Raw genomic sequence first — 17,527 nt, forward strand, 5'->3', positions numbered from 1 at the left:
GTTACTTTTCCAAACTTGTGTACACGAGATATGCCTCCGAAATTTGATTCGACGTGAGAAAGTTCGCTTTTTCTCATTAATCCTTGAACGCAATTTTTGAACTTGCATCTTGCGACTTTAGTATTTTTCCACACTTGTCCCCATATAGGAACTAGTTTCATAAACTTCCTGATATACTGCTTGGTATATATCACGTATTAATTTTAAACTTTGCACAACATTTCAATTTTTCCTTCTAAATACATAGTAAGTCGTGACAGTTTTTAATATATTTATAGCTTGAATCTATTTATATATCGATATAAAAATATACGAAAAGTATAAGCAAAGGTAAGTTTGTGCCGTATTCGGAGTCCTATACATCCTCTTGTATATTTTCTCGAGATATTCTTAAAACGTTAATCAATTTTACATATTGAATGATATCGAAAAAATTGATACATCAGACAATTCTTTCAGCACTATTTAATATGTAAAATTAATATATATATACATATATGCAATGATAATATTTGAATGAATATTACACAGAATCTTTATCATTTAATATTTCATGTGATAAATTAGTAATAATATACGTTTACAATTAATAATATGTTTGTTTATTTTATTTACAGTGAAAACCAACCAAATCAAGCAAGTTCAGGATAGATGTGAACTCAAATGTGGTGTACTAGATAAATAATATGTGAATGCAGACGATTACAATGACGCTCGTTTTTAGTGAATCTAAATGTGTGTATGTGATTAAGTGGTTAAAGAGATTAATCAGCACTGTGAAAAATGAAGCGACGAATGGTCCATGGACTTCATTTAATCAACACACGAGAAAAATTTAAAATGTTTTGCGAGAAAGAACAAGTCTATATAAATATAAATATATTACATATATGCTTATGGAAGACGTTTCCAAACTTTGTATATAATTTTAGGACAGTTCAAGTACTATAAATACCGATCTCCGAAACGGTCGGTTAAAAGACATTTTATCGTTGTCAAATTTTTAGTCAAAAATGTCACCGCGTCAGAGCATATATATAATTTAATGTAAATAATATAATAACTATATGAAAAATTGTGTGCGATATATGTGCGCGCATGTTTGAATGGATAATGACGATGTTTGCGTTATATTCTCGTTGACTTATCGGTTTCTACAATATACGATTATCATAGTTTTTTCGCGTTTTTCTCTATTAATTAGATAAACTTTAATCTGATTTCATCTTTTCCAAGTTAGTATAATTCGAAATAAGTAGACTGTACGATGATATAATTTTAATTACACAGTTTTTTTTCTTTATATATATATATAACATTTGTTCGTCATCGTACACGCTATTAAGTTACTCGGCTTTTTAAGCTTCGTTTAGTAACTCGTCCAAAATGAGATAACCATATTATAATGTAGAAAATGTGGAGCAAGCGTTATATAGTACCACATTTTTCAAATATGAAGCAGACTGATAAATCGATTCCTATGATATCTACGTTTGGCTGCTTATGTGAAATTAGCAATTTCGAGGAAGCCGGGATACAAAGAAGTTATATTTGAACGAATTATAAATTAGCTTCATTTTTAAAAGATCTTATTTAAAAATTTTATTTACGTAAAAAATTACCAGAGTTCTCGAAATAAATTTGAAATAAACGAACCGCCCATAAAACTTGTGCAAACGGGACGCGCGTCGCGGCAAAAATTCTTTTTCGTACTGATTTTGTACAAAAAAAAGAAGCAGTGACCGCCACACTAAATATTTAAGAGGCTTTGTAAATCTCTGTAAGAAATGCGTAAACGCTTGCCATTAATTTTATATATCTTGATTATTGTGCTATGTGTTCGATCTTTCTTCGTGCGTATGTTAAACTCGCGAAGATATATTCAGCGAGCATGCACATGCACGTGAAGCGTCTGCTGTGAATTAGTAAATAATTACATTCGTGCCCTGGAAGAGAAATAGAGAGAAAAAGAGAAAATTATTTTCTGTCAAGTATTTAAGGTCTGGCGTGTGTAAATTCCGTGTACAAGACAAACGTTTCAACTTAATTATGAGAAGAAATTTGAAAAAGCGAAGAGGAATATTTGTGCGAAGAAAAGTGAGTTTTCAATATTTTTTTAAGCAGCATATATTGCGATTTGCGTCGATATTTATGTCGCAATTTACGTATGCTTTCGCAAAAAAAATGACACATTAAACGAATATTAAATCGGAAAAATTGCTGCGCAAATTTTCTTTATCTTATTAATTTTTTACAAAATAAGTTTTTTTTTTTTTTTTTACATGCTTTGGAATTACGAATTATTGTAATTGTATGCGTGGAAGGTACTCCTTGGATATTACCGACAAAACTTTGATAAATGGAATGCAGTAGCTTCAAGCGACTATATTACGTATATTTTTGTAAATCTCGGATTTACCGATAACAATTCGCTAGAAATATAGGTTGAAACGCAGAGAATTTCTATCCGGAATGATTCGCATCACGTTTCTTGAGTGATTAAAGTCGTAAGATTAAGTGACAGCAATGTCAACATCTCTCTTATCACAATTCTTACAATAATTGACCAAGTATAATATCTTGCTTTACAATTTGAAACGATTGTCTCATTCACACTCGCATTTTCGCTCTTCGATACTATACGACTATTTCTACGCGATCCATAACGCGAATTTTTTGAATTAAGACCGGATAATGTAAGCGCGATGTTTGATACGCGTGCTGAGATTATATCGAATTGCCATCGAAATACATGCATCCGTCGTTAAGCGAGCTATAACGTAAGATTTAGCTTAGAGTTTGAGAGGAACGCGATAACGAAGTATCATTGATTTACAGACGAGTCATGTAGGTGCGTCATCGATAATCCGAATATAAATTCTAGGTAATGTAACTTTTCTCGTAAATCGGCAGACCGATCGAGAGTTTTAGGGAACGGGGGAATTGTATAGAGAGGGGTGGTATCTTATCATATCTATAACATGCTTAAATTAGAAACGTACGGCAAGAGAAAGAAGCTTTTTTACTCGTGAGAAAACAAAGACAAAAAGTAGGGTTCTAATCCGAAGAGATGTATATGTAAAGTATTGTGAAAAAAAAAATAATATTATTATATAAGCTCATTTCTAAGTACATATTTTGCAAATGCACGGATTTATCAAGATTGTGGGACAATGATGACGTAATACACAAATATAATTCTGTAATAGTTAATTGATAAAATATACAAGACTACTATTACTACTACTAACGTAACTTTTCAGTTTGTAATACGCCGTTTATACAGAGACGGCTGTAAGATTCTTCGCGAAATTAATTCGACGCTCTCGTTTCTTCGTAAGCTGTTTTTTGTGCGCGATCTGACTAATAAAACGATCAATAAATTTCACAGATGAAACAAATTTTACTTTTAGAGTCAAGAAAATCGTACAATTTGTATGATATAAAAAACTTGCTAAAAGACTACACATTCGTACAAGCGATTAAACGAAATCGAGAAATTGGAATTACGTGTTTATTATAGTAGAATATAATGAATATAAGATAATGCATTTTCTCTCCGAATCAACGAAAATCTTACAGATGTTTACAAAAATTTAAGAATAACGAAAATAATATATTGGTCTTTATATCGCGAAATTTCTGTAGAGTAATAATGCTAAATAAATTCGTATACCTAAGGTCGTATAATGATTAGAATGTTGATTTGCCAGGAGAAACAGCTCGAAGAAATACACGTCGATTTCTATTCTTGCCATGCCCATCTGTATATAGGCATGCTCAATTCTAGGATCGGACACGCGTATCGTGAAAATCACATATATATACATAATATTAAACTACGAAACGCGCGAACACAAATTATTATCCGACTTTGTACCTATATATATTATTAAATTAACTCAATGAAAAAGTATGGGGTGAAACCCCGAGTACTAATATCGATATGAATAGTAGAAGCTAACGAAGATTGGAACATGAAAAAAAAGAAAAAATCGTGAGAGATAAAGATCTAGCAAAAAAAAACAGATATAATGAAAGAACACTTACTGACGATTGAAAATGCCTGAGAGCCAAGGGGTACCACTTTTGTCAAATTTAGAGAGCCAATTTAGGTTTACAATAAAATAGGGTGTGTATACGTATGTGTCGGACGTGCGAGAGAGACTGGAGAAAAAGTGAGAATGAAAGTGTGTGCGAACAAGTCAGCGAAAAGGAAGGAATTGTCATAAACGAGACCACATCAGCAAGATATCGAGCTGTGAAATGAATTATCGATTATTCTCATAGAAGTCCATCACGTAGCTTAGGTGACCCTGTAATCTTGTATCGTGAGCTCACGAACGACTCGTATTTCCGTATATTTTGGACGAATCTTGGAAAACCTTGTGATTAGATTGTGTGTCATTGTTTTGGCCGATTTCGATCGATCGTTCATCGAGAAATGCGTTGTTGCGCGTGTACGCATTAATTATCGGGCGTTTTAATTAGATTCTTCTCTAGCGCTTTTTTCCAATGCACGACTTCCGGTTGAAGTAACGAAAATTGCTTTTCTTTAACGTCATCCGATATCTTTTAGAATGAGTTACGAGTCGGTCGTAAGATAATGCGCGCGCGCGCTAAGCAGTTTTACTATTAATATTAAATAAAAAAAAAAGAGAAAGATTTTTTATTATACATATATCCGGAGTTGCATGTTATCACTAAAGACGCAACCGTGCGCGCGCGCGCGCGCGGCGGGACTCGTACATTTCTATATAATTTTATCATAATAAATGTTTGAATTGATTTCTTTCAAAAATACGACAGAGAGGGTGAGAAAGAGAGAGCGAGAGAGAAACGCAGAACGAAAAGTGGAGAGAATGAGAGAAAGAAAGACAGAGAACATGTTTAAGAAACGAAACAGCGGGCGTTAGAGAAGATGTATCATTTTTCGTTGAACAAAAGAAAGAAAAAAAAACCCATAAATTACGAAAGAACGAAAGAATTTAAGCAGTATGTTTAGACGACATTTCGGGAAATCTCGGCTGAGAACTCCGTGAATCTTTGTTCCGCTCTCGCTTTCGAAAACATCGAAGAAATCCGAATTAATTCAAAATAATCATTGCACGAGATGAATGTTATATATTTTTATTTTTTTTTTTTTAATTATAATATGTATTTTTTTCTTCACACCGTGTGCGACCAACCGCGGATCGCTCTAAAGGTTTGTCGCCTCACTCACGGAGTTCGCGGTAGGAGATCGCGAGATGATTAAGTATAAAACGTTAGTGACTGTATCCAGTATCATATATCTGATAAAAGATACCCCCGATGCCAGAGATGGCGTGTGACAATAAAGTGATTCAATGATTTCGCTGCGTTTCGATCACCTTTCACGTCACAGTTGTTTTTACTCTTTATATAAAGATTCACAAAGTTTTGTAAAATTATCAGGATTTTCTTAATGTGTTGAAAAGCTGAAAATAACTTTATTGTTATCAGTCAATTAATACTCCGATATAATTTATAAAGCCACTCGAGGAATGCTACTATATATTGCATTTTTTTAAATTACAGATTATTTGATTAAGTTGAAAATCCGAAGATAGACGAAAATTAATTAGCTGTCGTCGTCATAATTGCTTAATTAAAGCAAAATTGTCTTGAAGTGGAGAATACAGCATGTGATTTGGGATTTATAATGATAAAATATCTTGGGTGTAATAAATACGCATCGTAAGTAGTAGTTTTTACACAAATATAATTGTAGATAAAAAAAGAACAATTTATTTCTTTATAAATCAAATTAATAGAGATACATTTATAATTTATTATTATTATCATTTATAACTTATGTTTTTGCTAAAGATATACAATATACTTATATATACTTATATTAGTTTTAAGAGATCTTTTTTAAACTATTTAATTTTAAACAAATAAATTAGTGGATGAGCTTATGATTACTTTTCGTGCAGAATTAAATACAACATTAAAAATATATTGACAGAAGAGAATCAATTATAAGATAAATACAAGTCGCATAAAATTCACTGCTTTGTAAAAAATAGCGTTAATTTTTTACATAGACGTAATATGAATAACTAATGAGATCTGCATAGAGAAAGTAAGCTCTTCGTTTCTTTTTCCAAAAAAAATATTTTGACATATCGAAAGTACTACATAAAATATATTATACATTATATATTACAAAAACTGGTTTTTACAGGATATACAATTGTTATAAAACTGTTCAAGGTATGAGAAATAGACATAATTAAATGATGTTAGTCTTAAATAATATGTGTATTATTTTAAATATGTAAGTATAGTATTATCTATTCAGCCTGTCATACGTAATCAATATATATGTTATAAACACGTGAGAAATATGAAAGTATGATAAATTAAAAAATCAGAAATATATAATTTATATATTATTTATTTTCTCTGAATTATATTAAAACTGAAAATTTTAACGTGTAGTTCTCACATTTACACAAAAATTAAAATTTTGATATTTTTTATTTTATCTCCTTGAAAAAATATATAATTATAATAGATTTTTACAGTTAAAATAATATCAAACATGATATGTATAATTTAGATCATTTATTCTATAAAATTTTTTATGTCTGATTAAAAATTATCCGAATTATATAAGAACAATATAATACTTAATACATGAATATACATTTATAAATTATTTCCTCTCTATCTGTTATTGTATTATTTTCTACAATTTTTTTATAATGCATTTTTCATTGTCGGTAATGAAATGGTGATTTGGTAAAATAAATGTTCATCTTTATTATCCTTCGTGCAGTCAAAACGGTCGGTAATGTCACTGTTCTTTAATTATCTCCGAGCCATTTAGTTTATTAAATCGACAACAGAGAGAGTTAGTAATTTTAAACACAGTTCGCGCGCGACATACATCACGTACATACATCACAATTTATAAAAAATAGTATAATTAATGAGAATCGTGCGTAGTCGTGTGTAATATTTGTGAAATAACATTATATTCGTTTCGATGTTCAAGGCTATCCTTTCGATGCAGGACGACTAGGCAATGACGGGTTGGACAACGTGGATCTACTTACTACTGGTGAGTAACCTCATCAATATGTATGCATAGCAAGATGACGTAATTACAACAATTATTCGAGAATTAAAACGTCTTAAATTATGAAAAAGAAATTAACAAAAATTGCAACTAGTAAAACTAATAAAAAATATCCTTTTATATGCTACAATTGTATGATTACATAATACTTATATCTGCAACAGCATCGAAGAAAAAATAAAGTGATAAAAATTTTTGCACATAATATATGTACATTTATAAAAATGTATGGCATATCGATGCAACATATATTATTTATACTGTATCGGAAGTTGGATATTACTTGGTTCTTAATCATCGAAAATCTTCGAATGCAAACACGATAAAAAAAAAAGCGGCTAAACGCGGCATATCGAATGCGGTTTTCGGTGTATCGGAAAACTTTATTGTTGTAATCCCGCGGCGTCGATAAACCCATTAACCGCGCTCGCGTCGCACCCTGCTATAATATATGCGATGGAACGTAATAAAAATCGACTTACACATCGACTGTTCCGTAATACGCACATAGATACACACATACATTTATGTACAAACGTGCAAGAGCGCGTTTCTATCGGCCCGGCACCCTTTTCGGTGTCGCTAAAAGTTTAATCAAAGTCAGATTAGCCGAGCTCGGCCTCGGCGCCGGGGGTGCAAGACTCAGGGATCCCCGGACCCGGTTTTATTAAACGGGACTTGATTAGGGGTTGCCAAGATCCTTTCAGAGTTTGTTTTCAACTGGTTTTCATGACGGCGCTTTCATTACGCGCGTTTCACATAATTGACGCGATCATTCGCCCGGGGACGAGAAAACTTTGGCCACTCGCCTTTTTAGATTTTTTTTTTTATTTCTGGATATATAGGTTGCTATAGAAGAGTTTCACAATTTGTTTTGAAATTTCTCTTATTGTGAAAACCTGTTGAAATTGTTTAGTTGAATATTAACGAATTTATTTGCTCTGTTAAAGGAATCATATTTTAACATTGTTTTTTAGCTGTTTCAATTATTATTAATAATCAGTGGATGATATTTAAAGAGATTATAAATGTAGTAGACGTTTCAAGAAAAAAAGTTTAAATATAATATTATATTAAGAATACATAAAAAATAGAAATTATATATTTATCAATTATATAGTTAAATAATCAGAGATATTCAATGTATTTCAATGTTGTTATTTATACTTTTGGATAAATATATTATTAATATTTGATGGAATGGTTCATATATAAAATGCCAAGCGATTGCAAATATCGCGAAAGATATTTAGATTAGGAGAAAAAGAAATTTATAACGCGCATGAGAATAATATCACGGCGATGTAAGGCGTGACAACGATCGCTTTTTGACGATATGCAATTCGGAACACGAAGCGTATAACTTGGGATCGGAAGCGCGATAACGACCTCTGGTAAAGACACGATGATTAAGGGACAGCTTGCCGGAGACACATTTAGGCATTCGCGCGGGGTGGCTGGGAAGTGATTCAATCTCCGCGTAATCCTTGTAATCTCGAGGGTATATCTTCGTGCTCCCGTGACCCGCCCTAGGGAAAAGTCCCGAACTGATCCCGATCCAGAAGTGTTTACGCGATCATTGTTTTCGGTCATCGTGATTGACACGGATTTTACAGCATACTTTGCATTTAGAATTTATTATATTACATCACGATTGGCTTTACCTAATCACTTTTAATGAATTTCGAAATATTTCTTATCGCAATTACAGAATTAAAATTGTAGGAAATTTACCTTTTTTCTGAGAACGATACATAAATACCATAAATTCAACGCTCGTAAAATATTAATTCTAATGATAAATAGATAGGCATTTAAAGATCGAAGCATAGAAAGATTTATCTAGAATTGATATTTCGAAAGAGTTTACGATTTCATATTTAATTGCGTTTCATGTGCTGCTCAGGCATATTTTATACGACGCATGACTATTCATTATATACAACATGCTACTTTTCACTTTTTACTGTTATTTACTCTTTTTGCTTTATGCCATTTAAGTGAACTATGCAAAGATATTTGAATTATTAGATATTCAAAGTCATAGAATGCAATAATTTTGATATATGTTAATGTTTTTTTTTTTTTTTTTTACTGAAATAATCTGGCTAATATAAATGAGAAATACAATTATTTAATATACAATATAATATAACCGAGATTTTTGTTTTCTTTTATTATATTGTAAATAATTTTATATATACAACATACATGTATATATAAAATTAAATATACTCTTACAGAGAGAAAATAATTTTTATATCGAAATAATATAAATCATTTTTTTTTCATTATGAGAATTTTGTTACGGATAAAGTCCTTAAGTTTCTCAATCTTTGCGGTAACGCAACGAGGTGTCGTAACTTAATTTCTGTAGAATGATAAGAGTTTTCAAGTATTTCCACATTTGTGAGCCGAGATAGAAGGATTACCATGAGGATAAAGTGCAAATGTACTCGCGAAAGAGACAGATGCCAGTAGGGGTTGGTGTAACCGCGCAATAACAACCCTCCGAAAGTAGGAGTAGAGCCGGCAGCGTGTTTACGTCGAGGGGTCGACTCCACCTTCCGCCCCCGTCTCTGGCTTAACGCTAATGAATCCGATTTGCATCTGATCCCGAACGGCCTTCGATCCATCCTCGAGGTCTCCGGATGAATTATTTAAAGACGTTAGTTTCTTCCTCAGACGTGTCGATAATTGATTGCACAATATGTGTTTTCAATACGTCTAACGTATCGTGTTTCCATTATCGATTTCGAATTCCGTTATAACAAAATTGCTTAATTCTTTAAATTATCAAATATATATAATTGTTTTTATTTAATGATAGATACTTTAATAAATGTTGAATCCATTTTTGGAAAATTTATCTAAAAGTTAAATAATTTTTTAAACATATAAATCATATCAAAATGCAGAAGACAGTTCTTTGACCGAATTTTTTTCGAACAGAAATTGGCGTATTTAACGATGACAGTTGAGAAATATTAGTGCGATAAATAATAACCGCTCGTCAAATTTCTTAGAAACTGCTCTTACCATAAAATTATCTTTTAGTTGATTATTTTATGACAAAAAAACGACATCCAACGTATACGATATTTCGCGCGCGAGTAATGTATAATTTTAAAAAATCGTACGAACATCAAGGAGAATAAATAATCTTATTTAAGAAAGTGGGTCGAGGGGAGCACTTCATCAGTCAATTGTCAACGTTCCTTCGAAATTTCACTTTGCAATCGTCTCAGAGACGTATTACGTGACGGACCACGATCGACGATTATTTGACGTTTCACGAATGGCGTCGGTTTGTACGGATTTGTGTAAGACAGTTAAAAATGATCGCTCACTCAACCAATTCTGTAAATAAAAGATTTTTTAATGTATTCGTTGCTGTATTTGTATTTAGTATATACTTGTCGTTATTGAATTTCCATATTATAGTCTTATGATAAAGCAATTAAATATACGAATTTAATCTCGTCGGAGTTTGCGGTTTTCGAAGAAGTTTTAGGAAAGATATCTGCAGTCCTTTTGACAGGTTTGTTATCTCTTTCTCCGGTAGATTTAATGGACGAGATACTCTCGGGACATATCCTTGCCGCTCCGCTTTTGACACGATTATATTATTAGTCGGACACTTTGTTCCTTTATCGTTTCTCGTTGGAAAAACATCCTGGATGCAATCTTGGGTGACGAATGTATTTGTTCTATTGTTTATTAATAATTATCTACTTGTTTGTTCATCAAAATATTTGAATAATTGTCAACAATATTCTTTCATAAAAATATAATACTTGTATCATACCTGTATATATAATATTATTGTTGAATACAAATATCGCGCTTGATTTCTTATATATACATATATGTTAATATATTCTACGATTACATAATATAATGATTTAATTATTATATTTAATAATTAAATATAATTACATAATTAAATATTATATATTCTAATTTTTATCGTTATATTTTTTCCGCATAGAGAAAAATTACTATTATATTATTTCGTTGCAGAATAAAGAATACAGAGAACATGTGCGAAGTGCTTACAGTGATAGTGAGTGCTTTTGAAGATGCATGAACAAAGGATTAGGAGAAGACGAGCAGGCCTGAGGTGGCATCAGGCTTCGTGGGAGCAATAAGATAATTTATTACGTACGAGGTAATTTATTACGTATTATTTGCGAATTTAATTTTTTTGTCACTGTATAGTGTATTTTGTGAAATGTGAATGTGTGTGAAGCTGGGCGTTTACTTCGTGGGACTTCACTCATTAATTATTGAGAGTTTTTGACTTTATTTTTAATATTTTTAATAGTTTTAAAATTTTTGATAGATTAAATAAATAATGCATATCATTAAAAGAATGACCCGAGGAAAAATCGAGATAACCTGAGATAACAGCTTCGCACATTTCAGGAAAGTTGCGCATGAATGTAGAATATTAATTTATATGTTTTTTCGTCACTTGACTTGTGAACAGTTTGCATAATATCTTTTTACTCTAATATGTATATGTGTATGTTTGAGATTTTTAATTTTCGCATTTTGAAGCAAGAATATATGTATATAAAGCGACAGCGACACATTATTAATTCATAATCGCAGTATTCCTTGTTTTGTTTAATTATACGTTTAATTCTGCTATATGTACATAAATTTCCAGATATATGCTTAAAATTATTCGCACGCACGTGTGCAGAGATTCGTTAAAACAAAATTTCCATAACGTTAGATCACGCGAAGAGCGTAAATCAGATTGATACAAAAGTTTCACGTGCACGTGCCATGAATTCACGGAATTCATAAATACTGCTTATTATTTATTATTTCGGGGAGAAAGGGGAAAGGAAGAGGGGTTGCGGTGATTATTGATTACTTTTTTCCCTCGTCTGATGACAACATCAGTAATACTTTTGCAGATTTATTATTTATGAAAAAATTAAAAAATAAATTAAATATTTACTCGATTAAATTACTCGATTAAATATTTTTCCGCAATTTATTTTCGCTACGTATATATTTATACGATACCTCGCTGCTATTCTACTATGTATTAATATGATAATGATATCAAAATAATTGCAAATCGGCTTTGAATTCCAACTTTTTCTCCTTTTTTTCTATTCTCTTTTCTTCGAGTATCGAATATCATTTGTGCTGCATTAATGCACGCGATGGCAGTGAAATGAACGTACACGTGTGCCGGGATGACTTTGGAATTAAATATGACGGCGCAAACGAGCAGTTTAGCCCCCGATGTATTTGTGCGTACACAAGGGTATAGCGCAATTTTATTTACTTAGGACGGTCTCTCTCGTATGGTCTCCCGTATGAGAATTCACGTTTGCAGAACCGGCGAATAACGCGACGGTAAAAAGCGGTCGCGCGGGATTGCGCGTTGTTGGTGCATCAAGATAATACGTTGATCTTCCACGTACGACCGCAGATGGGGTGGGACGATGGGGGGACAGCACGTGACTCGACGATGGATTAAAATTGCGGTGGGTCAGCGCAACGTTTCTCATTTCATCGCGAGAACGCCTGACATGTAGGATTACATCGTGTATAATTCAATAGGTTCAATAATGGCGTTATAAAATCGCAAAAAATTATAAAGTCAAATGAAATCGAATGATTGATCGCAAAAATAAGCTTTCTCTCCGAAATTGTGATTACCAAACGCTCTCTTTATATGAGTTTTATTGATTTAAATTCATAATAATGTAGAATCGAAAATTACATATAAATATATGCAACATAATTGACAAAAAATAGTCGACGTGATTCCGATAACTTTGTTGACGTGATTTAAATAATTGATTTTAATTATAATTTTATTTAACTATTATTTTGCAATAAAAAGCAAAGTAAATAAATATTTATATTCTTATTAAATTACTTTTTTAAATCTTTATTCAGAATTTAATTTGGGGAGAAAAATATCTTTTTTTTTTGTACATAGAATTAAATTTTGTACAAAGATTTAATAAGAAAAGATTAAATAAATATTTAATGTGAAAAAATATAAAAAAATATATGTTAAACTATACATATATATACAATTGAGTATTCTATTATTTTTATGGAAGTTCAGGGTGTGTATAAAATACATATAGAAATAGATCAGTCTAGACAAACTTTTTCCCGAAGAAAGTGGGATTTTACCGAAGAATCGTATAACGATCAAGTTGTCAAGAGAGCGCGCGATTATTCGTTTCCAGTTCATAAACTCTCACAGTGCACAATGGTGGCTAACTAGGCGTGGTTCGGTTTGAGGAGGGTCACCTGGTATATTATGCGTTGTATATATGCGCTTATATCCGAGCGTGTATATATACCTACTCATGGGGTTTCACACCCCGCAACATCCCTGACAGGTTGATACTCTGCTACACGGATGTAACGCGTGTCAAAAGCGTCAAGGTTTCTTGTCACGACATTGATGCACATATCCCCGCAAAAGGAGATTTGAAATGGTCATAATCAAGAGTCGCGATTGCGCTATTTTCTTTCCCCAAGAGAGTTGGTAGCTGTATACGTAGTTTAACAAATTTAAACGTGATTCAATCGTGCCAATTAAATAAGACATCTTGATCAAAATGATTTTTAAAATTTTGATAATAGGAAATTCTTGCTATCTAATATATAAACAATATAATAAAATATAAAATATAATACACAAAAAATGCAATAAAGTATAAAATATAATAAAATATAAAATATAATAAAAATGCAAAAATAATGTATATTATAAAATTTGTTATAATAGATTAGATTTTTTAAGACTGTTTACTTTATGAGGTGGATTTTATAAGTTATATATAAGAATAATATTTTATGTTAATAAGCATAGAGTTGCATATTGTTTCATAAATATTCATAAATATGTGTTATACCTTTGTTTTGCCTATATTCCTATCGTATCTTATTCCGCAGGACGTTTTAATTATTACGTACAATATAGAGGTTGGATAATACGACAAAGCACTAATATAGAATTCGATTTCAACTCGATGTAGCCGACTTGGATCGTGGGCACAGCCTCTCGCAGGTTCTCCTACTTTCCCTGTTGTTATCCGGATTCTCATCTCTCCACTATTCCGCGCATCCCGCGCGTGTGTGCGCACGTATATATACACGTACGCCGACAAAGTGACAAGCCTTATCTGACTCACGAAATCTCGATAGTAGGGTGATGTATATGCGTGGGCGTGGCATCTCCAAGGACCAAATTATAGCCCCGCGACCGTCGGTCGGAGGATGGCACTAGGACGAGGAGGGACAGGGAACACATATCCCGCGTGAACCCCAATCCCGCTTTTCCCTATCCTGTCTTGCCTCTTTTTACACTTATTTACGCGTTCCGTCTTTTTCTCTCTCCGACACTCTGTCTCGCATCATCTTCTCATTCTCTCGGTCGTCTTTCATTGTTTGTCCGATGACAGGTGAACTCGTTCTCGGGAGGAATCGTGATGAATGAACATTCCTTCTTTTATTTTAGTTGTTATTTTTATAAATTTTATTTGTACAAGAATTTCGATGAAAGAAAAATATTTCTTGTCGTTATCTATAACTATTTATCGATCCGAGTTTAAAGTAATCGATACGTTTGGATAGATGATTTTGAGGAAAGAGTTTTTGAAATTGCTCCGTTATTTATTTATTTAGATATTTATGAACGTATTTAGATATTTTTAAAATAAATCAGTGCAATTATAATTTCGAGAAAATAGAATACAATAAACGATACTTACTGAAATAGACACTGTGCGTCACCATTTCTTTAAACAACGTAAAAACCTGTTGATCATGTTTTTAACTTGAATATGTATTTTTCAGAATGCACCAAATTAATGCATTTGTTCACAATTATTTAATTATTTATTTCTCTTATTTAAGAATACGTATTTTAATTGCACATATTATGTTACAACACATTTACCGAGAAACGCAATACTTGACTTTCATGAATGCACTCATGTTTATACTAACATAATATAAATATCGATTAATATAAATATTTGTATTTTATTATTATATGATTGTTATGTTTACTGGGAATGAAATGTACATTACGGAATCCGTTTTACCTTTAAGGGAAATGACAATATGTATCTGTGAATTTATTCAACGAGAGAGGCAACGTAGTCGTTAAATTATTTATTTAAATATTTTGTGATTTTCTGCAATTTCTTCGAAAATCTAGAATCGTCGGAGATCTTTTGTCGCTGCAGATTTTCAGGAACTTGTTAAGTAGCGTTGATCGCTACGAGAGGTTTTGCCAAACCTCTTTAAGAAGATTACAGAATCTACCGCTTACCACGCATTGCCCTATCGTGGTTCATTCATCTGTGAACGATTTCGTACTATTCACTTCATGGATTAGCTTGATCTTTCCCGTGAAAAGCCCTTTCGGGCCAAGTAACCTGAGTTTTTCTAGCCCTGCCTGGTTCTTTCGGCGCCGAGACTCTCCTTCAGATTGTTTGTTGCTGCTGCGGATTAGCGGGTCTTGAAATCTTTCAAAAATTCCACATTCGCGACGGCAACTTTGTCGCCGAGATCTTTCTTCTTTTCCGGCATGACGAGGCAATTTCGATAGTATTTTCGACAAAGATCGGTAGTACTAATTGTATGATACAGCAGAATTAATTCGTGGATGCTTTGCTTTTCTTATTCAGTGATATATACATATGATGTATATATATATATATATATATATAGGTAGCGAGTGCAAATATTTAAACCGGTTTTAAAAGACTAGAATTAGTTAGATTGATTAACGTATATTCTATTTGTAAATTTATGCCAGGTTATTTGTTAATTTAGGCAGCGATAAAGGTCGAGGAATTTTTTATTTAATTTCTTTTTTCTTCCAATGTCATGCATCTATTGTCCGAAAATCTGAAAAAAATCTGTGAAATATTTTAAGTTTATTTTCAGTAAAAGCTTAAGATATCAAAAATGGAATGCAATGGAAATCGGAAATTTTTTTATCATTAGACAACAAAGATTAACATTACGGAAAAATGTGTTTGATCCCTATTCTATTCTATCGTTAATTCGTGGAAATCGAGTTGACCATCCAGGCACCGAGGTCATCAGAGCGAACCATCATCGTGGAATAAGGGTGATCTGAATATTCTCTAATATCTTCACAGGATCTCTGTGTTTTACAAGCCAGCTGCTGCATCGTTCGTCGTTATTGGTCTTTTATGCATGGTGCGCACGCTTGAATGGCTCGGTCTGACTTTGCACCGTTTGTTCTCGAGAAGGAAAGCAGCCGTTGTGCTATACGACAGGCCGAGTAAAGATCATCCTTTTTTTTCCCTGTCGATTTAGTTTTCCGAGATTATAAGAACTTTTTTATTTTTCTCGTAGTTCTGTCTTCTCTCGAAACGTGTCCGTCTTTTTTACGGCTTTTTGCACCGCTCAAGGTACATAGGTTTACATTTTTCTGAGGATCATGTCTATTCTTGTTCTGCATTCTTGCTCGTTTTCCTCATCTTCTCGATAATATCAAAGCACTCTTTCACGTAACATATCGCGTATTATTTTTTATATTTTCTTTTTCCGTATCTCAAGTTATTATAGATTACATTTTGATAAGCTGATATGCTACATGTTCATTCAATACAAGTGTAATTTATGTTTAAGTCCTTTTGTTTATATTAATAATGTAAAATATTCATGTGATTAATTTCTTATACTGAAAGAATGAAAAAGAATTTTAGTGATAAATAATCGTAATTATAAACGTAATTAAAGTATTAAGTTTAAATTAAATTTAAACATTGAAAAAAATTGTAATGTATTAATTATATTTTAATATAATAATTACAGTTGTATTTATATCGAAAAATGCCATTTTACTTTGATTGAATTTAATAGAGATGCAGGATATGTCTATATGAGTTTCAAATAATTTAAATAGTTTAGTTTTATTTTATATTAATTATATTTTTATAGTATTATTTTATATATTAGTTTTATTTCATATTATTTTATATTACTAAAGTAACATAATGCAATTTTCTTTTATCTTGGCGCATGTGTATATTAATATCTAAAAGATTTATTCGCATAAGAGGTATTACAAAATAAAACACACAATTCTGTCTTTAAAAATAAAATAACGTTCTCAACAAAATAGAATTAATTGCAAACAAACTGTTAGAGATAAAGGTAAACAAAGGAAATACTTTAGTTTCTCATTAACGTGATTGTACAGTAGTTTGCAACTCGTTCTTATTGTTGTTAATTAAACAACAGTAAATTTACGGAAACGAAGATACAACAATATATCTCGTAGAAATGTAAAAGCTGGCTAGGAGAGACTGAACGAGAGATAAACGAGAAACGTGCAACAGGCGTGAATGAAACAATGGCGGGCCAGGTGTCGACCAA

At 32.0% G+C, this 17,527-nt stretch overlaps 1 protein-coding gene across 19 annotated transcripts in view; it reads left to right on the forward strand.

Moving 5' to 3' along the window:
- The window catches only part of Rim (Rab3 interacting molecule), a 206,539-nt gene that overhangs the window by 64,620 nt on the left and 124,392 nt on the right, over positions 1 to 17,527 (forward strand). For 17 of the 19 annotated variants that reach the window (XR_012046903.1, XR_012046907.1, XR_012046911.1 and 14 more), the window contains one exon: positions 618 to 5,353. Coding sequence is in view for 1 of the 19 variants with exons in the window: in XM_072894669.1 (XP_072750770.1) it covers positions 618 to 620 (3 nt within the window). In the remaining 18 variants the exon portion in view is untranslated. Of the gene's footprint in view, positions 1 to 617; positions 5,354 to 5,559; positions 5,719 to 7,027; positions 7,094 to 11,134; positions 11,283 to 17,527 lie in introns of those variants that run through there. The other 2 variants (XR_012046905.1, XR_012046904.1) reach the window with 1 other exon arrangement.

This window comes from Anoplolepis gracilipes, chromosome 6, assembly GCF_047496725.1.
Source record: "Anoplolepis gracilipes chromosome 6, ASM4749672v1, whole genome shotgun sequence".
In the NCBI taxonomy this organism is placed as follows: Eukaryota; Metazoa; Arthropoda; class Insecta; order Hymenoptera; family Formicidae; genus Anoplolepis; species Anoplolepis gracilipes.